At 59.2% G+C, this 26,472-nt stretch overlaps 1 protein-coding gene across 1 annotated transcript; it reads right to left on the minus strand.

Moving 5' to 3' along the window:
- Positions 1 to 14,958: 14,958 nt before the first annotated feature.
- Positions 14,959 to 22,418, minus strand: Mrgprf (MAS related GPR family member F). The gene is made up of 3 exons (XM_076844853.2): positions 22,271 to 22,418; positions 19,340 to 19,450; positions 14,959 to 16,689 (listed from the first exon to the last, which is right to left on the minus strand). Exons 2-3 carry the CDS (start codon positions 19,385 to 19,387, stop codon positions 15,706 to 15,708), a joined length of 1,032 nt encoding a protein of 343 aa, XP_076700968.2. The 5' UTR covers positions 19,388 to 19,450; positions 22,271 to 22,418; the 3' UTR covers positions 14,959 to 15,705.
- Positions 22,419 to 26,472: the final 4,054 nt, after the last annotated feature.

Below are 26,472 nucleotides of genomic sequence, written 5' to 3' on the forward strand. Positions count from 1 at the left end.
TCTGGGTGCCCTGCTTGGTTGGGGCCCCTTCTCTTCTGAGTTCAGTTACTTTCCCGTCATGCAGGGGCCTTGACTTTTTAATTGTTGCAGATCAGTGGATGGGACGTCTTTATTTTCATCTGTTCATGTCTGACGCGGTGCCAAGGACGGCGCCCGGAGCCTCACACGCCGGGCGAGCGACAGAGCTACAGCCCCAGCGCTGCCACCTGCTTCTCGTGCCCCTCTTGAGATCGCCTGTTTGTCTCCTATAAGCTTTGAATCCTGCAATTAATTTTTTGAAAATCAGACCTCAGGGGCAAAGAGTAGAATTGGTTCCATCCAGGATTTGAGGTGCGCCGTGCCGGGCAGTCCGTTTGTGATGCCTGTCTCTACCCGACTCTCCTCCGACTCACACCTGCTCTACTCCACTTAACAGAGTCTTGGACAGTCACGTAGCTTTCAGAATAGGGTGGCTGCCCATCAATGTCTTTTTTTTTTTTTTTTAATTTTTGGGGGGTTGTGGGTGGACAGTATGCATTTATTTATCTATTTATTTATTTGTGGGGCTGAGGATCAAACCCAGGGCCTCACACGTGCTAGGCAAGCGCTCTGCTGCTGAGCCACAAACCCCCAGCCCCCACCAATGTTTTAAATGTAAATAATGTTGATTTAGAATTCGCGTTATTTTTTTTTCCCCGTTCAGCAGTGTTTTTAGGATAGATCCGGGTGGCTGCCCATCATGGCAATGTTTCATGTCATTCGCTAAACCCCATTTTACTTACTGTGAATCCTCAGGTGGCTCCACAATTCCCATTATGAGAACACTGCGCGGAGCAGCCTCCTGCGTGGAACGTCCCAGAGCGCGACGGCCGGGTCGTAGGACGTAGGAGCATTTAACTCACTTCCTCTGGTAGTTCCTCTGAAGGGCTGCTCCATGTGTCACCGCCATCAGCGGGGCAGGAAGGCTCCCGCTTCCCCGCGCCCCACCCACGCGTGGTCTACGCGCCTCTCTCTGTTTTGCCGATCTGATGGTTACACAGGGATATCTCTAGGCTCTAACTTCTCTGGTTAGTGAACATCGTACATTTGGTAGCATTTTGGGTTCTCCTTCTTTGAAATGCCTGTTCATATCTGCTGCATCTCTCTCTCTCTCTCTCTCTCTCTCTCTCTCTCTCTTTTAAACTGGGTTCCCCTCATGTTCCTTCCTGATTTGCAGCAGGTGTCTGTCATTTGTATTTTTAACAGGTTCGACCCTCCCTGGGTTTAGACATTGTAGGTGTTTTGCTCTGAAAACTCTTTACTGTGGCTGTTCCTTTTTCCTGGCTGGCTCGCCAAACATCCATAACCATAGAAATAGAAATAGTCACAGATAATTGCAAATACTCATCTTCACCTGTAGTGGAATTTGGTGGAGAGAGAGACTTGTTTTTGGGGAGCCAGCTCCCAAACATTTTCCACCCTTGAATCTCACACCTTTTGGATCCTAAGTCATCCCATGTCCCTGGGTAAAAAGATTTTCCCTTATTTTTTCATCTACTACTTTTATGGTGTTTCCCTTTCTGATTTGAGCTGGGATCCATCTGGAATCTATTCCCCCCCCACCCCCGCCAAGGGAGGAAATAGGAGACAACTTGGGTTTTCCTCCATACATGGACCAGGTTCATTGACGCCCTTCCCAGAGAGCCTACCCTTTCTCTGCAGCCTTGTACAGTTCCCTCTTCACACAGCTCTGCTTCTAACCCCTGCCCCCTGTTTGCCTCTCTGTTCCCACAGCAGCCACTCACTGCCGCTCAGTGTGGCTCTGTGACGCGTCATTTCATTTTCTGGGACGAATCTTCCCTCTTTTCCTTTCTTTTTCAAAACTGAAGGACCCATTGGTGAATCTTTATTTTTCTTATACACTCTAGAGCAAATTTCAAGAATTCCTACTAAGTTTTCAGTAGAAGTTCACAGCAGCTACAGATTACAACAAAAGAGATTGCTCACTTTAGAATGCCAAGTCATTGTGTCCATGGCATGAAACGTCTCTCTGGCCTTGGATCTTTCCTATAGCCACAAAAGTTTTGCACATTTTTGTTGTGTTGATTTCTAGATATCGTTTGAGTGTTTTTAAAAACATTTTTTTAGTATGCATATTTTTTCGTTGTGGTTGGACACAATACCTTTGTTTTATTTGTTTATTTTTATGTGGTGCTGAGGATCGAACCCAGGGCCTCACACATGCTAGGTGAGCGCTCTACCACTGAGCTACAACCCCAGCCCTGTTTGGATGTTTTTTCCTGATATTATAATTATGATGTTATATTACATATAGAGTTTTTTTTACTTATTTATAGTTTTTATTGGACTTCTGATGCATAGAAGTGATACTTATTGCTTTGCGACATTCTCCCTACATCAGTCCATAACTGTGATTTCTTTGTGGTCCTGGGGATTGAACACAGGGGTGCTCTATCACTGGGTTACAACTCCTTTTACTTGGAGACACGATGACATCCCAGTTCTTTTATTCTGAGACAGGGTCTCACCAAGTTGCCAGGGCTGGCCTTGAACTTGGGATCCTCTTGCCTTAGCCTCCTGAGTAGCTGGACTGCAGGCGTGCCCCACCAGGCCTGTCTGAAACTGCACAGCCACTGGTTGAACCGAGTTTGCTGCGTGGAGAATAGGTGTGTGAGATCAAGAGTGGAGACCGGGAGGCCAGAGGGTGCTGAGGCTGGTGTCAGACCGGGGCTGTGGCAGTGGGGGTCAAGGGGCCGACTTTGTGTAGTCCGTGAGGCTCATGTCATGGGCACTGGGTGGGGCCTACCTGTCCCTGCCCTCAATGTTCACTCTCTGGCTCACTCCTTCCGAGCACCCTGGTGAGTACAGTGGACACCAGCGATGGGCAGGGGCTCCGGGTTCCTCCCCGCTGTGGTGACCATCACTGTCCTGACGGTGGCTTTCCGCGGGGTCTCTGTAAGGTGGATGTGGTCTTGGTTGGCATTTCCCTGCTATGTTGATGGTGTTGGAATCCCTTCCGTGCACTTATGGCCATGTGCATACCTTTGGAAGAAGATCCGCTCAGACGGCCTTTCTGTTGTTAAGGGCGGTTCTTCTGCCATTGCGTCGTGGGGTTCTCTGTAGACTGTGAACCGAGCCCTGTGAGATGGGATGCAGAGAGCTTTCTCCTGTTCCCAGAGAAAGCCATCTGAATCTCCTGCTCTGCTCTCCTGCTGCATCCTTTGAGGCACGAAAGAGTCTTACTTTGGACAAAGTCTGATGTGTGTAGTTTTTTATTCTGTTGCTTATATCTTTGGTGCCATGCCTAAGAATCCATTGCCAAATCCAAGGTCATGGATATCAACCTTATTTTTTCTCCTAGTAATTTTATGAGTTTAGCTCTTATATCTGGGTTGTTGACCCACTTTGAGTTAATTTCTGTATGTGGTGTGTCACCTCCCCTTACCGTTCCTTCTCTGTCTCCTTTCTGTTTACGGTACTGGGGATTGAACCCAGGGGAACTCAACCACTGAGCTACATTCCAAGCCCTTTTCATTTTTTATATATTTTTTAAATTTTAATTTTAGGTTTTGGTCCTGGGGATTGAACCCAGAGCCACTTAGTCACTGAGCCATATCCCTGACACTTTTTTTTTTTCTTCAATTTTGAGGCAGGGTTTTATTAATTTGCTTATCGTCTTGCTAAATTGCTGAGGCTGGCCTTGAACTTGCAATCCTCCTGCCTCAGCCTCCTGAGTTGCTGGGATTTCAGGGGTGTGCCACCAGGCCTGGCCGTTATTTTTTGTTTTGAGACAAGTCTTGCTAATTTGCCTAGGCTGGCCTCCAACTCACAACCCTCCGGTCTCTTGTTAGTCCCTGGTCTTTTGTCTTGCACAGTTTCTGAAAGGAGTCCTGTAGCCCTTCTCACCTTCATCTCTGTCTCTGGCAGTTTCTAAGCCTTCCCTTTGTCACTGGTTCCCGGCACAGAGACAGGCTGTGCCTTGGTGTGGTTTCCTTGGGATCATAGGTTCTCCAAGCTTCTTGGATCTGCGGGTTTGGATTGTTTGTCTGGTTGTTCCACATTCTATATGTTCAGCTATGGAAGCTGCATCGGTTCTGAGTTGTATCTTGTTTTTCTCCTTATTGTGTTCATATTTTCCTTTTTAATATTTATTCTTTTCAGTTTTTGGTGGGCACAACATCTTTGTTTGTATGTGGTGCTGAGGATCAAACCCGGGCCGCACGCATGGCAGGAGCGCGCTACCGCTTGAGCCACATATTTTCCTTTAAGTCTTTGGGCATTTTTATGCTAACTGTCCGTCACTCCTTATCTGCTAATCTCCTCTTGTGTCATTTCTTGGTCTCTTTGCATTTGCTAATGTTACTCTTGGTTCTCATTCCATTTCCCTGCTTATCACGTGTCTAGGATCCTTGATGCGATGCTGGACATTGTTTTATGTTATTGAATGTTTGGAATTGTTTTTTGCTTCCTGGAAGAGTGGTAGGCTTTCTTCTGGTGAGTATTTGATTTGCTTGAAGGTGAATGTGATCCTTTTGAGAGCTGATTAAAGGAGCTATCCGAGTGGTTTCTCTGGGATTCTTGCCGAGTGCCCCAGATATCGGGTGGATCGCTCTCCTCTGGCTTCTCAGAACTTGAACCTCTCCTGGCCCTGGGTGGGCTCTGGGACTTGTTTGGAAGACAGTTAATTAGTGGTTGCTTCTTGTCCACTTCCATATCACTTTGCCCTGTACACAGCTTAGTTCTCAGGCCAAGGCTGCAGGGGTCCCCGGGTAGAAGTTTGGAGCTCCTCCTCTGGGTAGCCCTGACCCTCCCTCTGGGGCCCACGCAGTCCAACGGCCCGTCTTCCATAGGCATGATCTGGACCTCCAGCGCATGCTTTGCCTGGCCTCTCCCATGTCCCGTGCCAGATCCAGAAAATACCTCCAGGCAGAAAGCCAGGGTCATCCGGGACTGGCCTCTCACGTTTGCCGTCTCTCGAGGTCACTGTCCTCCTACGTATCGATAGGTTTCCTGACATTTACTTACCCTTCGATTTCCAGGATGAGCGACCATCGTTCCTGGATTTTTTTCTAGCTTGCTCTGATTTTACTTAGAGCATTTCATCCATGTTCAAAAGTGACATTGGCCCACAACTTTCCCTCCTGGTACTGTCCCTGTCTAACATCAAAGTCGTGAGGTTACACTGCTTCCTAGTGAGTCACCCTGTTCTTCTACCCTCCACAACAGTTGGTGTCCCGTGAGGACCATCTTCCTCTGAAGGTTGGGCAGAAGGTAAAACCATCTGTCTGGTAATTTTTATGGGAGTGGAAGTTCATATGCTTCAAAGCACAACTAAAATCCAACGTGTTTAAGGTTTTAGACTTTTAACCCCTGAGTTAGCGACGATATTTTCTCCTGTATCTTTTTTTTGCTTCTGGATTCACATTGTCCCCGTGACTCGATTCAGTACCTGTCGCTGCCCCTCCTCTTCCTCCCCTCCCCTTTCTTCTTCTTTTTTTTTTTCGTGTTTTTTCAGATGCTCGTTTTTTTTTCAGGAGCTGGTTTATTTTCTTTTAATCAGGTCTGGGGTTTCTTGACTTCCCATTTCCTTAATTGTACTTTCATTTCTACCATATTTGGGCTTTCCCTGGGTTTTTTTTTTTTCTTGGATTGAATGCTTAGGTAATTTTTCAAACTTAAAAAAATTGGGGAACTGGAGATTGAACCTAGAGGTGCTTAACCACTGAGCCCATCCTCACCCTTTTTACTTTTTATTTTGAGACAGGGCCTTGCTGAGTTGCTGAGTCTGGCCTTGAACTTGCAGTTCTCCAGCCTCAGCCTCCTGAGTGCTGGGTTTTAGGCGTGCCCACTGCAGCCCATCTGGCTCTCTCTTTACGTAGCAGGTATCTAGGGTCACACCCACTAAGTGCTTCTGTAGGTGCCTCATGAGTTCTGATATGCAGTGTTTCTATTGTTCTTCACAGGTAAATCTTTTAAAGTGTCAGATGCCAGATCAAGAGGTGCGTGGGCAGCGAGGGGAGAGCGTTGTCCCCTCAGAGCAGAGAAGAGGGGACACACCCCATTGTGCCCCAGGCTCCATGTACGATGGGTGCTCCCCGGCCATCGCGCCCCCCCACCTGCTCCAGGAGCCTGGATGGGACAGGGATGCCCCGTGAGGGTGGGAGGCCTGGGGCACCTGGGCTTCTCCCTAAGTGTCACTAGGAAGTTCCCGTGGGCAACACGGTGCCCAGGTGCTCTTCCAGGCAGGGCTGGGGTGCCAGGAAGAGGGACCAGCCCCCGGCCCCTGTGGTGGGGTCTGCGGGAGGACTCCAAGAGCAGGGAGCACGGGCGGCCCCAGAGAGCTGGGGAGGGTGAGGGCGTGACCCGGGCTTTCCCAGGAGGCTCGAAGCCCACAGGGACGGAGTAAGCAGGGTGGGTGGACGCTCGGTGGGCCGACCCTCACCTGCAGAGGCCTGACTGTGGGGACAGCTGTGGGGCTCAGGGCAGGCAGCGGCTTTTTGAAGGGCCTCGGTGGCCTGAGTGGGCTGGGGACCGGGAAGTGAGGCACCGAGGGGCGGCCATCTCTGCCGGCCGCCTGCCGTGTGGGCGGGTGGTGCCGCAGGGCCACTGCGGGGCTCCCTGGAGCTGGTGGGAGGTGAAGGGACCAGCACCCAGCGGAGGGGGTGCCCTGCCGGGAGCCGGGCGTCGCCAGGAGGGAAACCGAGAGCCAGGTGGTGCGGTCGGGCCACGGCATGGGAGGGTGCTCTGCTCCCCGCCCCCGGGCACCCCCTTGTTCAGGGAAAACAGAAGGGAGGCCGAATATTGGGGCTGGAGGGAAGGGAGACTGGGGGGCTCTGGAGAGAGAGCAGCCCTTATCCTGACTGAAGCCGAGACTGTGAACCTTTCCTAATAAACTGGCGCGTGGTGGGAAGCGCCTGGGCTCTGCAGGGTGGGCCTGCGGGCAGGGGCCAGGGGAGGCCTGCGGGTGAGGGTGTGTCCCAGCTCCCCCTGCGTCAGGGCCTGGCTTGCTGTGGTGCTCAATAGGTGCTTGTGCACACCCCCGGCCAGGACCTTGCCATGTGCTGCCCTGTCGCTCCAAACCTCCCTCCCTGTCCCTGTCGATGGGGTTCAGTTCTGTGGGGCGCGGGTGGGGCAGGCCTGGTCTGGCCGTGGCCCTCTGTCCACCCTGTTCCTGGCACCAGGCCCGCAGGGTGCAAACGTGCAATACAGACTGGGCGGCAGGGAGGGGGAGCCTGTGAACACAGCGTGCACCCGGTCCGCGTCCGCAGCGGGTTCGACCGTGGCCCTGCTCTAGGCCTGCTCGGGGGACCTACCTGGAAATTGGCTCTTAGCAGAGGTGGTTGAGTTAGGGATCTCAGAAGGTCATCCTGGGTTGCTCATGGTTCATGGGCAGGTGTGTTCATGGGACGCACAGAGGGGGTGCACAGGAGAAGGGGGTCCCGTGAGGACAGGTAGAGGAGGGACTTATGTGGCCTCAAGGCACGTAGGGAAGACCTGCAGCCCCTGGAGGCAAGGGGCCCCTAGAACCTCTGGAGGGAACACGGCCTGCTGACACCCCCACTCTGAGCTTCCACCTCGGGACGTTTTGTTTCCAGCCTTTGACTTGTGTCACTTGTCGGGCAGCCACGGAAAACATCCAGTTGCTGCCCACTGTCGGGAGCACAGTGCCGTGGCCAGGTGGCTGCCCTGCTGGGCGCTGGCCCTGGACTTGGGAGGGAGGGGAGTTGCAGCCAAACCATGGGCCAGTACTGCTGTGTCAGGGGAGCGAGGGCAGCGGGGACCTGAGGCCGGGTGGCCCCACCCTGGTCCCTGCCCCAGTTCGGGTGAGCACTCAGCTCATTTAGGGTGCCTGAGGGGCCCTTGGGGTCACGCGGTTCCCCTGGGCTGGCTTTGGGGCTCCCAGAGCTGGCTTCAAGGCTTGCTCCCCGTCCCCCTGGGGGCTGGTGGAGCCTCCAGGGACGTCAATTTCTGTCCTCGGCACAGGTAAACAGCCAGCAGGGACGGAGGCCACGCTGCTCAGGCCTGGGAGTCCCCTGCGATCTCAGTGGGCTTCCTAGCCTGGCTGGGTCCCTGCCGTCCTCTCCTGGGGTTGGGCCCTTGGGGCTGGTGGATTGTTCCCATTCCCAGGTCAATGAGTCCAAACTTCTTCCGACCTTAAAAGGATTTTCTATTTTCTCCACTTGTGGTGAAGAAATGAGCCCAATTTTGAGATTCACTGTGGTCTCAGTCTGTGTGCGTGTGTGTGTTTGTGTGTGAGTGTGTGTTGGGGAAGGCACGGAGGTTCAGATTCTCCTCTAGTAAAAAATAAGTAAGTCCCGGGCTGGGGCTGGGCTGGGGCTCAGTGGGGGAGCGCTTGCCTAGTGCGTGGGAGGCACTGGGTTCGATTCTCAGCACCACATACAAATAAAGGCCATTGGCAACTAAGAAAATATGAAAACAAAGGTCAGGAAGTAAGTGAATGAGTAAACCCGCCCCCTCACTGTCCCCCCGGGGTTTGGCACAGACTCCTCCGGGCCAGCCTGCCTCCCTCCCTGTCCTCTACACGTCTGCCCCCTCGGCTACAGACTGGGCTGGTATCTTCACAGCATGGCCCCTGCGCTGTCGTCCACTCTCCGTGGACACTCACCTTTGCAAAAATCGCACGGAGGCCAATTCAGTCTCACCGTAAACCACGCGGATGTGAAGGAAGAAAGTTGCCCTGTGCCCGCCCGGGTGCCTGGGTCCCCCAGAGCCTTTCTGCTGGGCATGCGTGGACTTGGAAGCGCGTGTCCTCTTATGTGCCTGACAGGACCCGGCCTGGTTGGTCCACAGCTACCTTTTTGAAAACACTCGATGGGGTATGTCTTCTCCTTAGGCTTTGCTCTCCTTGGCACCCTCGTCCCTGCTCTGCCATCACCTCCAAGGTGGCAGGCACCAGGGTTAACGTCCTGCGCTCACCATGGCTTGAGGTGCTTGTGAGGTTGCTTTATTGTCCCTGCTTTCCTTAGGAGATGAGGGCTCAGAGAGGCTGAGACACCTGCTCAGGATGCCCAGCTGCCCCAGCAGAGCAGGGGCTTCCCCTGGGTCTAGCAGGTGGCGGGGCGTCCGTCCCTAACCATCAGGCTGTCCCACCTCCACCCAGATTGTAAAGTCGGGCCTCTCACCTGCCCCTGGACGTGGTGCTGGTCCTTGAGGAAGGCTGTCAGTCTTGTGGCTCTGGTCCCTGGAGGCCCCAGCAGCTCTCTCCTGGTCCGTGCGCGGGTCCTGCTGTCTCTGCCCAGGCCCGAGCCCTCGGTGTCTGCCCGCTCACTCGCGGCTCCCCTCACTGCCCTCTCCCTGGGAGCCTGACCCCAGGACCCCAGCAAACCTTGGCTGGTCTCCCTCTGTGAAGTGGGAGGCGGAGCTGGCTTAAATGCAGGAAGGCCCCCAGCCTCCCACGTGGGTGCAGCCGAGCTGGGTGGGACTGGCTGGTAAGGGCTAAAGAGCCCATCCCTGCCCAGGGGACAAGGAGGATGAGGCTGGGGCCTGCAGGGAGCACCGGGGGTCCACCCTTCCTGGCCGTCTGCCGCGTCTTCCCTCTCAGAGGCCTCAGAGCATTAGCAGGCCCCACCGTTGGGAAGCTGGGGTGGGGCGTGGAGGGAATGGGGGCTCTTGTGGGCTGGGAAAGGCCATTAGGGCCCCCGACGGCCCGTGTGCAGAGGCGTCATGGCTAATGGACTCGCCCGGCTCTGCTTGCTGAGGGATGGGGAGGAAGGAGCCCCGGATCCAGAGTGCAAGATCTGATTCCCACTCCGGCTTCTGCCACTTGTGAGTTGGGTGACTCCTCTGAGCCCCAAAGTCCTCACTGGAAGCTCATAATCCCTCTCTGGCCCCTGACTCCCCTCAGAACCAGGGGTCACGTGGGGAAGGAGATGCTCCCGTGTCCCCACGCCTTGCCTTGGCCACATGCACCTCCTCCCAGGTGAGGAAGCACCCTGGTGTCACGAGGCTCCTCAGGGTGGGAGGCGGGTGGACGCCTCAGCTGGGCCACCAGCAACGGCTGAGGCCCTGGGAGGGCCCGGGCCACCAGTGTGTTAATTCTGGCTGGGTGGGCCAGCCCTGCCGTGGAGAAGTAGGTGTGGGAGACGTGAGCACCCGCTTAATACGAACGGAGGAGGCAGGAAGGTGGGGAGGCCAGATGTTGACCCTGGTGACAGAGGTGTCTGGTCTGCTGGGACAACCCCAGGGCAGGAGGGTCCTCCTGACCCTGCAGTGACGGCCACAGGAAGTTCATTCTGTGCTTGCTGCTTGGGGGTCTTGGTACCCGCTGAGAACCCGAGAGCTGCACCCAAAGACAGGGACAGAGGCTCAGGAGGCGTCAGGCTCCCAAGGCAGTAGTGGCCGTGCTCTTGCACCTACTGTGCGCATCTGGGCCGTTCCTGATGGAGGGACGGAGGCCTCTGGGTTCTTGGCCGCCTGGGCCCACCCACACCCACACTTTCCAGAGGGCGGACCACCCACTTTGCAAATCGCTGCGTGGTAAAGTGCACCTGGGGGGTCCCGGGGGATGTCACTGTGGCCGGCTCTCTGTGTTGGGCCACGTGTGTGGCAGGTGGCCCAGCTCTGCTTCCCACTCCCACAGCTGTCCTTTTCCCTGCTCTGAGCCGAGAGGGACAGCTGTCTTCAAGACCCTGGTCAGGTGGATCATCCATCAGAGAGGGGTCATGGCGTGTGCTACGAGCTCATGCAACTGACCAAAAGCAGAGGCCAACAGTTACAAAGGGGTTAAGAAGGCTCATGGTCAGCCACCCAGCAGCAGGCTCATCCTGGGCTCTCCCCTGACCTTTGAACCTGTACCACCCGCGTGGTCCCTGCTGGGTCTTACCCGTTCCCCGTGGGTTGCTGGACTGAGCGCCTCGCTACCTTGCCTGGCTGGGGGCCAGAGGCTCTCTGGCCTCTTTCCAACATCACTGCTCCCCACATGGCAGCGGGCTCACTAGTGCCACCAGTGGAGACCGTCACAACCTTACGCACCCAGGCACCTTGCTGAGTCCCATGGATGGTGCAGCCTGCGTATCCAGGGAAGGGCGCGAATTCACCAGAGCGTGACCGCCGGGGGCCATCTTGGATTCCGGCTACCAGCTGGGTGGTGACCAGGGACCTCTTGAGCTCCCTGTGCTCCCTGTGTCCCGTCCAGGGAGAATGCTACGGCCAAGAGCCACCAAGTGCTGTGTGCGCTTTCTCTTCCAAGTGGGAGGGTTTTGTTTCATTATGTTCTTATTCCGTTTTCTGGGTCTGTGAGTCGATCAATTCCTGTAAACAGGCCTGCCCACACCCACCCGCCCTCTCCCGAGCTGGACTAACCCGGTTCTGTTACTTGCCACCAGGGCTCCTGGCCGGGGGCACGGATCTGCCCGGAGGCTAATGGAGAGCAGTGTGAAGGAGATGAATGCTGTGTTGGGCGGGGCCCGGCAGGCGCTGGACGGGCTGCCCAGTGGCCATGGGAAGCCTTGGGTGGGGCAGACACGTTCTTCTCGGGGGAGTGACACCTCCCGTCTGTTGTTTTGTGGATGACATGGGCACAGATGCGCTGGTCAGAGATCAGTGTGTCTTATATGTGAAGTGGTCACATTCTCCGGCGTGTCAAGGAGGCCTCAATTAGATTAATTACAAAGACTTAAAAAAACATCGGCCTGCGTAGGTGAGCCTCTCTGGGACTGCCAGGAAACTTTGTGCTGCAGGCCTGACTCATCTAACAGGGCTTCCCGCGAACCCCGTGCACCCTGCCGCCTCCGGTTCTCCACGTCTCCAGCCTCTGCTGGCGTCCAGTACCCTGTATTGCACTGGTGCCCTCAGGGGCTCTGTTCTGGAAGGACCCTGGAAGGTCTGGCTTCCTGGCCTGGTCACTGACATGTTGAGGGACACATTGCCCTGGCCGGGCTTCTTCCCCAACAGTGAGAGGCAGGACCCATCTGTCCACCACCTCCTAGATGAGCCCATGGTCCCCAGGAGGAAGGAGGCATCTGACCCAAGCTGTGCAGAGGTGAGACGATCTTGTGCTTAAAAACTCTGGCATAAAGTATGAAACCCAAGGGATCTGGAAACCACAGCGGGCAGGGCTTGGGGACGGCGGGTACCAGAGTCCCTCAGCCAGATGTACAAGGGAGGAGAGACCACGGCTCCCGCTGCCTGCCGAGCTCCCCCTCCCTCTCCCCCTCTGCTGACAGCCTGAAACAGAGCCATGTCCTCCCCCGGCCTCAGTCCACTGGGAAGCCAACCAGGCCCGTCTGGGTGCCCGGGGGCTGGGCTGGGCATGTCCACCTCAGGTGTCTCCAACTGCCATCACTTTCCTGATGGGGGATGCCAAGGTCAGAGGCTGAGCTTGCAGGGCCACTAGACAGCCACCATGGGAGCCTTTGGGTGGTGACTTGGGGCTCCAGCCTGGTCATCCACCTGCTGTGGCTGACCTTGGTGAGAAGATCCATGGGTGAGGCCCAACTTCCCCAACTGGTACTGATGCAGGTCCCGTGTGGCTCTGCTCTGAAGATCTCAGCCAGCCCCTACCTGAGCCCGTGGGCCCAGGGCCTCAACAGATGGCAGTCATTGCCCTGATGGCCAGAGCTTGGAGAGGCTGTAGGTGGGCACTCCTCTCCTTTGCTGGCCATCCACTTCTTCCCCTCCACCCGCCGAGTCCCTGCCCTGATGCCTGACCAGGGTGTGCCGGGCACCGACACAGGCGATTCCACCAGCTCTGTGAGGTCCGTGCAGTGCCCCCCCCACAGGGAAACCGAGGCACAGCAAGACTGAGGTCCGTGGCTGGCAGGTCACAGACCTCCGCCTCCCAGAGGCTCGCTCTTGACTTCAAATCTGGCCTTGCTCATCCCTTGCGCCATCTAAAAGACGGTGCGTCTTTTCTTGCTTGGTTCTGTAGAGGTAGTGGGTGCAGGAAGGGTGGCCCAGGCCCTCCCGCCTCTTCCTGTGCTGGGTGGGAGTGGTTTGCTGGTACCCGGGGCCGCCCAGCAGTCCCTCAGTAGGAGCTGTGCCGTTCTGCTGTGGAGTGGCTGTCTCTGAGAAAGGGCCTTGCTGCAAAGTGTCAGGACAGAAATCTGCGCGGCTCAGGCCCCTGCCTCCTGCTCTTACCAAACACCCGAGAGAAGGCCGCGGCGGGGGGGGGGTGGGGGGTGGGGTGGGGGTGTGGGGGGTGTGGGGGGGTGTGGGGGGGGGAAGGCTGCCAGAACACCACCCTGATGGGCGCAGCTGGAGCCCTGGCGCCTGCGGCCGGCTCCTCCCTGCCACTTTAATAATCAAACACCTGGGGAGGGAGGGAAGTGTGGGCCTTCCTCTCCTTTAGTGTCTGTGCCATTAGCACAGAAAATGAGGGGATCTGGGAGGGGCAGACTCCTCTGGGAGTCTCGGGCCTGTGGGAGAAAAGGCCAGCTTCCTAGCAAAGGTCTGCACCAGGCCCCAGAGCCTGGACCAGCCCGAAGCTCACCCCCGCTCCGCCGCAGCGAGGTGAGGCTGATGCCGCCTCAGAGTGTGGCCCAGCTCCTCCGACTGCTCATCCACTCACGGGCCTGGGAGCTGAGCGCCCAGGCTGGCCCCGGGCAGGGAGGGCCCTTCCAGGGGTCAGCTTCCTGGGGGGACTCAGGACTGGAGGCTTGGGCTCCTGAGAGGAGAGTGGCTTCCCAGGAAGTAGGACTCACTGGCCCTGGGCCAGCCTGGGCGACCTTCGGCCCTGGGAGGCCTTTCTGTCCATGTGGAGGGGGAGACTTTCCGGCCAGGATGCCCGAGTGGGCCCCAGCCCTGCCCCTGAGGGGACCCCAACCCTGCTGCTGCTGCTGTGTGTCCTCAGTGATCACCTGCCGGGCTGGAGACCCCTCATCTGACACCTTGTCTCTGGGATTCACTGAGCAGCACCGGGGAGACGGGGAGGGTGGTGGGGCTCATGTGGACGCAGCGTGGGGGACGCGGCGCGGGGGACGCGGCACAGCTCTTCCTCACCGGAGGCCCCTGGAACCACAGCTCCTTCCACCCACACCCAGTCCCTTCTCCCCAGAGCTCAGTGCCTGGCTGGGAGGACCAGCGGGGACTGCTAGAGAGCAGAGACAGTCCACGGCCAGAGTGGACAGGAAGGTCCAAGTCGGTGACTGGGCGTGGGCCATCAGGCTCCTGGGCTTGGCGGGGTCAGCCCTGCGAGGGCTGGTGCTGCAGCTGCTGCCCCGGGCCCAGGCTGAGGCAGAGCAGGCTTGAGGTGTGTGAATGGGGTGTCAGGGCCACCCGGCAGGCATGCCTTCCTCGTCTGCTCCTGGCTCAGAGAAGGAGCCCCACTCCGTCAGTGACGCTTCCTGGCTGGCCACCTCTGCCTCTGCCTTGGGCTCTCTCCTCAGGCCTCAGAGTGAGTGAGCAAGTTCCCCTCGAGAATCTCCCCAAAGAATCCCAGGCTAGACCAGGTGCCCAGGATGTCCTCTGTGGGGGCTGAGCAGAGGCATGGTCCAGGTACTGCCCTTATGGTCCACAGTGGCCTGCCCTCCAGCCTGGCCCAGGTGGTACCCTGGAAGGGCTCTCAGCCAGCTGCAGGAGCACAGAGAGGTGTCCAGGCACAGGGGCCAGCCCCTGCCTGGGGGTCAGGGCAGAGGGGGACATTCTGCAGGGAGGAGCAGTAGGAAGGGATGCAGCCACTCACTCCAGGGAGCCCCCGTGGGGCCACTGTGTCCCTCTTGGAGAGGGACCGTGTCAGTCCCTGCAGGGCTGAACTAGAATACATGGACAGGTTTCCCGGTTGGGACCGGCACTCACTCTGGCAACCCACCAGGAAAGGGGTGGGTACGCCACAGGGAAGACAGAAGCAGCCAGAAGACCAGGCTTGGGGCAGGAGGACAGGAGCAGATGGCCCTGGAGAGCCAGCAGGGAGGCCCGGGCCACTGTCCCTGCCCTTGGCTGTCCTCGCTGTGGGAGGCAGAGGACTCGGGCATTCAGCTGCCTCACTGCAAGGTACAAAACGTTTATTGGTGACACTTCATTGTCTTACAGAACTCCCTGTGGCTACATGGGGCCACTGTGCTTGTTGGGCACCTCAGTGCCAGTCCCCAGGGGACAGGACAGAGCCAGAGCCCACTTCTGGGTGGTGCTAGAGCCCAGGGACTCGGTCCAGGAACTGCCCATATGGTCCACAGTGGCCTGGAGGACACAGAGTGCTTGGGAGGCTGCCCAGGGCTGGCCAGGCACAGAGTTAGAAAAGGCCGTCCTTCCTGTCTCGAGTGGCCCCAGGGCCAGGCGTTTCCCCATTAAAGTCACCAAATGACTCACCAAGGGGACAGGGATGTTGTTTGCAGAAAGATCTGGCTGCAAGGCTATGAAGGGACACCTCTCCCAGGTAGCACCGTTTGGTTCAGGTCAGCTCATGCTCCGCCCTGGGGACGGAATCTCGAGAACAGTCCACCCCTGGGGACGAGGCTGTAGGGCAGGAGGTGGCAGGGCTGCGGCCATCTCCTCCCCTATGCCGACCAGCCCAGGGCGAGGAGGGCCCCACCGTGTGGGGATGACTTTGGTACAGTGGGTCACTGAGGCAGAGTGGCTGGGGGGTGCTGGTGGCTGCTCGGCCTCTTGGCCACCCCCAGGGCCTCCATCCCTGGAGAAGGAGGCAGGAGAGGCCAAGCCAGATTGTCCTCCCACGCAGGCACCAAGGCAGGTGCCTGTTCCTGTCGGTGGCAAAGAGTCTCTGGAGGCCAGGGTCCACGTCTGGCCCAGGCTTCCCCGGGCGCAGGCCTCTCAGGAGGCATTCCCAGAGGGGCACTGCATCTCCATGGTGACCGTGTTGGGCGTGCCGCCTGCAGCCTCCCCCATCTCGGCGCCGTCCCTCAGGGCCCTCTGGAAGACCACCCTGAGAGGCTCCCACAGCCGCTGCGACTTGTCCCTCCCGGCCAGGAAGTAGACAATGGGCTTGGCACTGCTGTTGATGCAGATGCACAGGTCGGTGACGTACTCGGGGAAGGGGGCCGGGATCTGGAAGACCCAGAAGAGGAACCAGTCGATCCCCAAGTAGATGGAGGACACGAGGAAGACGGAGACCATGGCCAGCACCACGTGGTTGAGTTTGGCCGACCGCTGGCGCCTCCGTGCCCGGCATTCCACGTGCAAGATGAGGGCCAGGCAGGGCAGCACCATGAGTGGGCAGAAGACCAGGAAGAGGATGATGCCCAGGGCGATGTCCATGTGCCTGCAGGCTGCCCCGGAGTCTGCGTGGCCCAGGAACACACAGAAGTAGTTGTGAATTCCAGTGACCAGCAGGGACAGGAGCCAGAGCAGGGCGCACACCACGGCCGACAGGCGCTTGGGCCGCCGGCGCCAGTACCAGGCAGGAAAGATGACGGACACACTGCGCTCTGTGCTGATGGCCGGCAGGAGGCTCACGCCGCTGACGAAGGTGCAGAGCCCCACGACCCGGGAGACGCTGCGGACGAAGTCGGCGAAGGTGCCCAGAAAGCCCCCCGCGTTCAGGAGGGAGAACAGGGCCTTGCTGAAGAGGTAAGCGCTGTCGGCGCTGGCCAGGTGCAGGAAGTAGATGGAGAAGGGGGTCCTCTTGATGGAGAAGCCGAAAAACCAGAGGACCAGCCCGTTGCCCACCAGGCCGCACAGGCAGAGCAGCAGGAAGATGTAGTTCATGACGGCCGGCGGGGGCAGCATGGCGATCTGCTCGATGGTCAGGAAGCCGCGGCTGTAGAGCTCCGGGGCCTCGCTCAGACTGGGACACATCTGTGCAGGTGTGGAGGGGAGACACCTGGTGGTGCTGGCGGCCCCTCCCCCTCCACGGAGACCTGCACCTGTGGCCCGCCTGGTGGTCCCCATCAGACACTTGGGTCCAAGGTCTGTAGGGCCACTGGCTCTGATTGCAACCAGAGCAGAATATAGCCCACCGGAGGCTCACGCTGCTCCCGAGTCTAGAGCTAACAGCACGGAGTGGCCAGTCTCCAGGAGGGACACCACGGCTGTCAGCCACCTATAAGCACTCTAGGCTTCCCACAGTCAGAATGGACTCTCCCAAAAATGTCCATGTCATAGAAGAAGGGACTGTTATAATACAATAAGGGAATAAGGGGAAACTGAGGGCACTTTCTGGATGCAAGGAGACCAAAGAGCCGTGACCCACTCTGCAGGCTGGGATCCTAACACCCTGGACCTAGACCACTGTATTGCTGGGCACTCGGAGAGCTCAGGATGTGGGCATGGATTGCATCAGTGTTACGTTTTCTGAACCTGGACCTGCGCTCTGGCCTTGTTCTCAGGCCAGTCTGGCTATTTGAAGGCAGAGGGAGTTGGTGTCTGTCAGTTATTTTGGGGTGATTCTGGGGTACACAGCACATTCAGCACAAGATCAGCAATGGAGGAAGGGAGGGAGGGACTTAGTAGGTAGCCTCCTGTTCTTAGAATTTTCTTGCATTGTTTCAAAACTAAAAAGTGAAAATACTTATTTCTAAGGAAATTAAAATCATTTGCAAAAAGAAAAAAAAAATGGAGTGGAACTTGAAGCAGGACCCAGTTCCACAGTGGGGCCAGGGAGAACTGGGGATCAGAGGTGGTGCCCTGTGGGCTGGGGCTGCTCTTCAGGGCTCTGGATTGTGGGAAAGCCCAGGGGGTCTCTGGCAGGGGGTGGGACCTGCGGCATCAGCTACAGGAAGCACTTCAATATTTTACAACTGGTTTTGCCTAAAATGGTGCTGCCCAGCGGACACCAGTCCTGTCCACAGGGCTTGGGTTGGTGGGTAAATGCACAAGCCTGAGCCGCGTTCCAGAAACGGTGAGTGGTGGGCACGGTTAAAACCCAAGAGTACCCATCCTGATCAGGGTGGGCAGCCTGCTCTGCTCCAGCCAGCGGGTGCCAGGGGACCGGCTAGTGGGGCCGGTCCCCCTCTCCCCTTCCCAGAGAAGCCCAACACCCTGAGCTTTCTGTGTGAACACTTAAAATCAGCGTGCCGGCCAAACACAGCCCATCAGGGTTGTTTTTGACCTCTCATTCCTAGTGGCAATGGTGCCCCAGCAAGCCTCTTCCCTAACCCCTGCAGACATTATCAATCCACACCAGCGCTCTCCCGAAGGCTGGTACCCACTCCCGTCCCCCAACAAAACAAGGGACCCTTTCTGCCACTTTCCAGATGGCTCTGGCAGGAAGCAGGATCCAGAGAAATCGCTCTTGACATCCCCTAACCAAGGGTGGGGTCTTCTGGCCCGGACCCCTCAAGGGATTCTGCAAACAGGAACTGGAGGTGTTGTCAAAACTTGGGGAGGCCCTCGGAGGTCAGGGAAAGTCCCTTATGGGGTCCTGCCCACCACCAAACACAGACAGCTCTGCCTGCCTCTGGGGATCAACAAATCCCTTGCCCTCGGCTTCCTTTCCCGGGGGGGACCTTGAGAACCGCAGTCTTGGGAGTTCCACTCAGCAGGGGCAGACGCAGGATCCGGAAGGTCCAGGGGAGACTAGCTCTGCCACAGGGAGGGAACTTGCTTGCAGGGGACAGGGGGTGGACAGAGCCATGTCAGAGCACTCCTGTCTCTCGCAAGCTGGAAAAATCGCGCAATCCCCTCTTTGAAGGGGAGGGGGGCCGGCTGAGTCACTGGGTGGGAGCTGTTCCCAGCCTCACAAGGCCCTTGTGAAAGGCCCGCTCTGGAGCCTGCCCCCTCCCTGAGCGCTCTCTCTGCTCTGGGGACTCCTGGACACGCCCCCAGCACATCCAATCTCTGCCTCCTGGGCAGCCAACATTTCACAGGGGGCACCATGGGGGAGAAGGGATAGAGGCTGGGGCCAGGGTCGGATCCCAGGAGCTGGCCTGGGCAGGGGACAGGTTACTGCCCTGCTGTGAGCCTCAGTTTCTTCAGTGAGGAGGTTGGAGCCGGTCAGTTCCAGGGATCCTTCCAGTCGGAGAGTATTCTACCCAGGATTCTGAAGAAAATTCCAGACTTTTCAAGGGGAGGGGGAAGGCAGGAGGTGGTGGGTCAGCCTGAAGGGCTTGTCAGAGTCTCAGGAGGGCTAGTGCCTATGGATGGGGGTAGCCCAGAGTGGACACAGCTCTGTGGAGCACATGACATCAGGGTCACCTAGGAGCCAGCAGGCAGGCCTTCCAGGCAAGCCCTGGCCATCGTAATGGCTGACTGCCCCCCTCTGCAGGGCCGGCAAGGGGCAAAGGATGGCCCAGGGTCAGCATCAGGGGGGACTTCCAGTTACCCAGTGCCTTTGCTCACCTCCCTGAAGGGGACACTGGGATCCTAGGGACTGGTGACCAGGGCCAGTCCCATGCCCACCCCAGTGCAGAGTTGGAGAGTGGCCTGGGAGGCAGGTGTGGGAGGGTCTCTTGTCCCCACCTGCCGTCTCCTGGCAGGCCAGTGGCCTCCTCTGCCGGGTGGCACTTACCTTGTTCCTGCTGGTGGCATGGGCCTCCCAGGAGCAGTTCCCAGCCATCGCCAGGCTCGGAGGGTCCAGGTCCCCGCTCGCAGCTCACCGGCTGGCACGCACACCTGTCACCTGGCGACAGCCCGGGGACGGGGTGAAATGAGGACAGTGGGCTCTGACTCCTTCCAGAATGCCCCCATTCCACCTCCCGGCCCTGTCCCCAGGCCCCTGGGCTTTCTGGGCCAGTGGCTCTCACCTTAGCGGAAAGGCCATCCCCAGCTCCCTGAAGAAGGGCTTGGCAGGACTGTCCTGCCCGAGGACCCTGCCTAAGACCCTGGGGGCCCCTTGGAGCCCACTGTGGCTCACTAGGGAGGAAGCCCCCCCCCACCCCCACCCCTCCACTTGGTCTGCAAGGTTTCCGGAGCCAGATATCTCTGGAGACACAGTTTCCCGAGCACCTCCAGGTGTCCCGGCCCTGGGTGGCAGGGGAGGGGCGCGGTGGGGTCAGGCAGGTCATTTTGGGGGACCTTGCATCTGGTCTTTCCCCTAAAGGTTCCTGGAAGGCACAGCATCGCCCCCTCCACCAACCCCAGCACCCCGAATGCTGGCTGAGCACCTGCCACCTCCCCTCTCCCTTGTGGGGTGTGGCCTTATCACCAGCTGCAGCGCAGCTGCCCTCATTCCCCTTTGGTAGGTGACCTAGGGTCCAGGGGTGAGGTCACTCTCCAGCGGCCAGCACGTCTGTCTATTGTTGGGGCTGCAGCTGCAGGAGAGGGGTGATTGGGGAGCGAGCCAGGGGGCCATGTCGTGGCCCTGACTCCGGCGGGTGGGGGGAAGCCTCTGGCTGCCAATCAATGAGCCTGGGGGCAGGGTGAGCTGGGCGGGGACGACCCAGCAGGAGACTGGTCCACCCTGGTTGGCCACAGCTCATGGGTCTGCCTACCCTGTGTCTGCTAAAAGTGACCTGTCCCTCAACCAGATCTCCTATCGCTGCTCCCCAGGAAGTGGGGAAACTGAGGTCGAGAGTGAGAAAAGGCCCTGTCAGGGGCACAGCGCAGCCACAGGTGGCTGGAGCCCCCCTCCCTGGAGGGACAGCTGGGCAGTGCGGTGGCCTCCACTCCCCAGAAATTCCTTCCTCTGCAGGTCCAGCCGCCTGCCCGCCACCTCCTCCCCTCTCCGCCTGTCCCAGCTGGGCTGTGAGTCACTGGCTGCAAAGGGTGTCCATCTGTGCAAGCCGCCCGCCCCTTATTTAACCCTTGGCCTCCAGGATCTGGTGGGAGCGCTGCCACCCCGAGGGCCAAAGCTGTGCAGATGTGGAGGGCCCAGCCCTGCCCCAGGCCTGCGCTCACTTCAGGTCTCCTGCCCTCCCGCCCCCAGGCTGCGGGTGTGCCCTGGAGCTCCGTGGGGGCACATGTGCCTGGAGTGGCTCAGTGCGGGGCCTACGTGGGTGAGGGTGGGAGCCCCTGTGTGTGGTGCCACGCACAGATCCTGGTGCTGGGCAGTGGGCGTCTTCACCCCCCGCCTCAAGGCACTGCCTAACTCCGGTTGGTCCACTGTCCATGGCCAGGGACAGGCTGCATGCTCCCCACGGGGGGCCTGCCCAGACTTTCCCCTGCCTGCACCCCACACCCACCTGGCCCCAGGTAAGCAACCTCCGCTTCCCCCCTTGCTCCCAGCCCTCTGGAGGCCTTCCAGAGCCTTCCACACAGGCCCTAAGCTCCCCTGGGGGAAGCCTGGACTCGGGAAAGTGTCACCCTTTCACGCTGGTCAGGCTGGACCCTGGGGCAGAGGGCTGGCCTGCCCACAGCGCAGCCTAGCATGCCGGAGAGCCCCTGCCCACCACGCTGATGGAGCCCATCCATCTGTGTCCCCTGGTCCTGGCCCTACCAGGATACGCACGGCGACTTCACTGATGCGCAGAGAGATCTAGCAGCCCAGACGGGCCACATTAAGGACATATGTGTGACATGTGTAGGGACGTGTGGAGTGCGTGTGCTGCGTGTTGATCAGCGCTGGCTTCCACAAAGCTGACCAGGAAGCTGCCAGCCCAGCACCCCCTGCCCCTGCCTGCACTCCCCTCAAAACAAGGACAGTGCGGCCACCGCCTGCTTCCCTCAGCCTGGCTCACCCCAGCCCTCCAGGACCCAAAGCCTCTGGTTTTCCCCTGGCAGCTGCCTGGGCTGGGCCTGAGGGCACTGGTCACTGGAGGGGCTGTCTGACGCTGTCCTTGACACACAGAGAGCCTGTCTCCCACTCTAGGACCCGGGTCCCTGCTGACAGCTGGATCCAAGGGGCTCATCCAAGGGGATGAAGACCTGGCAGAACATCTCAGGGACGTCCTCAGTGGACCCCACACTGTGCCAGGCTCTGCCAGCCTGGGAAAAGGTGGGACCCAGCTGGCCGGCCTCCTGTGGCTGCTGGGGCTGACCCCAGCATGTCCACTGCGGGGCTGGCCCTGCAGCTGCTCCAGCCCGGATTCAGCCTCGCAGAAGCTGGTGTGCGAGGGAGCAGAGGAGCCCTCTCCTCTTGCTTGGGATGCTGCCCGCTGGGTGTTCCCTTCTAGCCCTTCCAGAAAGCTCTCTTGGACATGAAGTTGGGGGAGGGACGGGAAGCCCCCACCCACAGGAGGACAGAGCAGGGGCTGGCTGCTGAGGCCGGCTTGGGGCTGGGGGTTGGGGGAGGCCAGCTGGCCAGGGCATGGTCACACAGGAGGGGACTCTCAAAGTTCCTCCCTGTCCCTGAGAACCCTGCAGCTTCTGAGTGGCGGGAGAGATCTCCTGGTGGGTGACAGCCCTGCCACCAAGAGGTGGATTTCTGGGAGCTTCCCGCCGTGACAGTGCCCACCTCCCTGCCCTGAAGATGTCCACCTCATTTTTCTTCCCTGCCTGGCCTTCACCCTACAGCCCCCCTTTCCCCGAGCCCCTCCCTCGGTCCCTGGACACAGGGAGCTACCTGCCGCTGTCCTGGTCCTCGGAGTCCTTCCCTTTGTGACGGGCTCCTCCTGAGATCCCTGCCTCCGCCTGGCCGACCCACCAGGGCAGCAGGCCAGCCAAGCGCTGCCCGAGCCTCGGGAACGTGAGCTTGGTGGAGGACAGGAGGAGCCCTTGCCTGCTGCAGGAGATGGCTTTGGAAGCAGAACCCGCCCCAAACCCAATTCCAGGCCCAGCAGGAGGGGGAGGGGAGGGAGGAGGAGGAGGGGCTGCGCTCGATGAGGCTTCGGGAAGGAATGCCCCGCTCAGGAGCCCCCCAGAGCCCCACTGGGGACTCATCTTTTTGCCTGGTGACGTCAGATTGGCCCGAGCGCTGAGCACTGCGGCCGGAGTCCAGCTGTTAACCTCCCTTGTATCCTACGGCCCCCCAAATCTGTCCTGTCCTGCAGAGGGAGCTCTGCTGTCCACTGGCCTGCTGCCTTGGGTCTGCTCCCAGTGGGCATTTGGGGGTGGATGGGCGGTCCCCACCCTGCCGTCTCCACTGGGGGAGGGGCTGGCTGGGGGAAGCTGGGCGCGCAGAGGAGAGGGCTCCCTGGTGGAGGCGCAGAGTCCACGGAGGGACCGCAGCACCCCCAGGCGGCGTCCATGTCCACTCCCCCTGCCCACCCTGGAATGTGCCGGGGGCCCCCTGTGGCCTTATGGAACCAGGAATTCCCTTTCCCAGCCCTAATAGCAATCAGATGGAGTAAGTGGAAAATCACAGCCCGCCCGGCGCGAGCAGGGGAGCTGGCGGCCACGGGGCCTGGTGCGTGCGCTGCTCAGCGGGATGAGTCAGCCTCCCCCAGAGAGGGGGTCCTGGAACGTGTCAGTGGTCCGGGCACCCAGCCCAAACGGGGAGCAGGAGGGTGGGCCGTCAGTGCTGGTGGTGAGCCCTTCAGAGGCACCAAGAAATGACTCTCTGCCCTGGGCCCACTTTCTCATGGCCCCGGAGCCCAAGGGAATTCCATTTTCCCTGCTTGAGCAAATGGAGCCCAGGCAGGGCTGTGGGCCCCTGTGGGCGTCTTACCGAAACCGCAAGAGACTCTCCCTGCACCTGCCCCGAGCCTCCAGCTTCCTGCCCCAGAGCAAGAGGAGGAGGGAGCCTGGGACTGGGGTCTGCATTGCCCAGCGGGTCTCCTGGGGTCTCCCGGGGGTGGGGCGCTCTGAGAGTTTGGGGACACCCAGACCACACCCGAGGCCCACAGAGGCTGGGCAGGCAGGGTGGTGACCTGTCCGCCTCCCCCGGGGCAGCAGCTGGGGCCCAGCTGGGCCGCTTGTTTACACGGGGAGGCTGGGGGAGGCCAGGGAGCTGAAGCCAGTCAAGTTCCAAGTGCAGTTGCTTTTGGACACTTAAAAGGAGCTGCGTGAAGTGGGCAGAGGCTCTGGACTCTGCCGCCTTATTTGGTATGGAAATTTGTTTCCTTCTAAACCAGAGAGAGGTGCTTCGGACGGGAGCGGCGCCTTGGCCTGGGCCGCAGAGTCCCATTTGCCGCAGTCGGGTCCGTCCGGCTTCTGAACAACAGGGACCCAGTCCTGGCGGTTCCCTGTCTGCCGAGGGCGCCACTCCTGGTCCGCAGAGGGTGCTTTCCCCTGGCGACCTGGCGAGGTGGAAGGGGCCGTGAGCTCTCTGGGTCCCTTTTACAAGGGCATCAACCCCCCTCAGGACAGCTCCTTGTGGCCTAGTCACCCCCAGAGCCTCGATCTTCTATTGCCACCGTCTTGGGGGGAGGGTTCCAATAGGGAATTTGGGGGCACTCCCTGGGCCTTGGTTTCCTCGTGAAGCGGTGCCCTGGCTCCATGAGTGGAACCGCTCACTCGCTCACCAGGCTCAGGGCTCAGTGGTCAGGTGTCCAGTCCAGGGCCAGCCCACGTGGTGACCTAGACACAGGCCCTGCTCTACTGTCCCCAGGCTCTAAATGGCAACCACCTGCCATCTAGTGCCCTCCCTGCCCCTCCCAGGAGAAAGGACCTTAATTTTTAACACATCCATCCAGCCGCCCACCCACCCATCCACACACCCACCCTTCCATCCACAGGCACACCTATCCTCCCACCCACCCAGCATCCATCCATCCACGTATCTAGCCACGACCCACTCGTCCATCCATCCATCCATCCACGTGCCACCCACACCTTTAGCCACCCATCTGCCCACTCATCCTCCCACCCACTCATCCATACTTCCACATGTCCATCCACCCATGTGTACATCCGTCCACCTACCCATCTGTCCACCCACTGACCATCCATCCCCTAGCCATCCATTCTTATCTTTGGTCAACACTTATTTATAGAAGACCAGCGATGTTGGTGCCGGGGGAAGGATTCTGGGGGAAGCCGAGGGGGAGGATGGGAGCGGGAGATGACCCGAAGGCCGGCAGCCACTGCCCTCCGCCTGGGCTCCTGCTGTGAGGATGGCGGCAGAAGGGAAGGAGGGAGGGAGACGGGCCGAATGACGGCCACCTGAAGATGTCCTAATGCACAAACCCTGAGAGCGTTAGGCTTCACTTGTGGCCAGAGAGACTGGGCACACATGAGGTTAAGTTCCTGAGTGCATTCCCGGGCCCGTGGCTGTGGCAACCTTGTCATGGGTTGCCCAGGTGGCCCTGTCACCACAGGTCCCTAGGAGAAGGAGCAGGAGCACCCGCTCCTCGAGTCCCTGCGGCAGCTTCGCACACACCTCTGTCCTTCAGGTGGGCCACCGCCTGTGTGACCAGCGTGGCAGCTCCTCTGTCCTCCAACCCGCGGTCAGCCTCGACACCAGCTTTGGTCTGCCTGTCCTCGTCCACACCCTGTGCCCCCCCCTGCACCAGGGCCATCTGGGCCCTAAGTGAGCCCCAGGCGCCATAGAATGGGTCTGTGACCACTTAGGCCCACACTCAGCAAAAGCCACCTTTAAAAGGTGCACGGTAGCCGCCTAACTCCCAGAAGTGAGGAGTGCTGGTTCCTAAGACCATCGCGTACCCAGTCAGGTTTGGATTTGCTTTACACCTGTGTGGGCTTCCTCCTGGAGGGACAGCTCGGCTTGCCCCGACCCTCGCACCCGGAAACTTCCCTGAGGGGCACTCTGACACACCTGTGTGTGACCGAGACTCCTGGGTGGCCCATCAGGCCCAACTCCAAGCTGCTGTCTGAGGGGACCATCCCAGACCTCCAGGATGCCCGAACCGGCAGATGGTCCCACTCAGGCTGGAAAGCAGGCGCAGTGAAGGGCCAGCCACCACAAAAACAAAGCAGAAAAGTGACCACAATGTCCTGCAATAGAGTCGTGAGTGGGGTCTTTTCTTTGCGGTGCGGGGCCCCCACAGCCAGGCCAGCGCCCTCGGCCGGGCCGCGCCTCCAGAACCTCCGAGGACGGTGTGAGTTGGTACAGTGTCGGCACGACGAGATGAGGTGATGACCTCGGTGACTACGTAAGGGTCCCTAAACGCCAGCTTTGTGACACTGCGACGGAGGATCTGACTACGACGGGGGACGGCGAGCCAGCTTTCGGTCACTGTAGGAGAACACCTGTGAACACGCAGAAAGAAACGGCTCCTTCCGGCTCAGGTTCCAGAGCTGGCAGTCCCCGGGCGCTTGGCCCTGTGGCTCTGGGCCTGTGGGGCTGCAGAACAACATGGTGGGAGGAGGCCAGTCCCCTACCTCACGGTAGCCAAGAACCAAACAGAGAGATAGGAGGGAAACTGGGTTCCAATAGCCCCTTCAAGGCCATGTCCCCAAGGCCCTGACTTCCTGCCCCTAGGCCCCACCTCCTAAGTGTCCCACCACCTTTCAGCAGTGCCATTGACCGAGGACCAAGCCCTCACCACTTGGGCTTTTGGGGGACAAGCCACAGCGGTGACTACTGGGCAGGTAGGATATACAGGTCGGATGCGCTGGACAGGAGATGGCTCATGTCCTGGGTGGGCTGGGGCAGCGTGAGGGTCATCATGCTCCTCAGAAGGGCATATCGTCAAGAACTTGTGAATATTTGTCTCTGGGATTTTCCATGTGGTGTTTGTAGACCAGGGTTTTCGGTAGGGGAGTGAGAGTACAGAAAGCAGAACTGTGAACGAGGGGTCCTCCTGCGTATTGGAGCAGCTGGTCCTGTGCAATGCAGAGAGAAGTGATGTCCCGTGGGCCCATGTGTGACAGGGCTGGTGTGTTGATAGGTCCAAGGGAAGGCGGTGAGCTACACTGCCGGGC

The sequence above is a fragment of the Callospermophilus lateralis genome, chromosome 2 (genome assembly GCF_048772815.1).
Source record: "Callospermophilus lateralis isolate mCalLat2 chromosome 2, mCalLat2.hap1, whole genome shotgun sequence".
NCBI lineage: Eukaryota > Metazoa > Chordata > Mammalia > Rodentia > Sciuridae > Callospermophilus > Callospermophilus lateralis.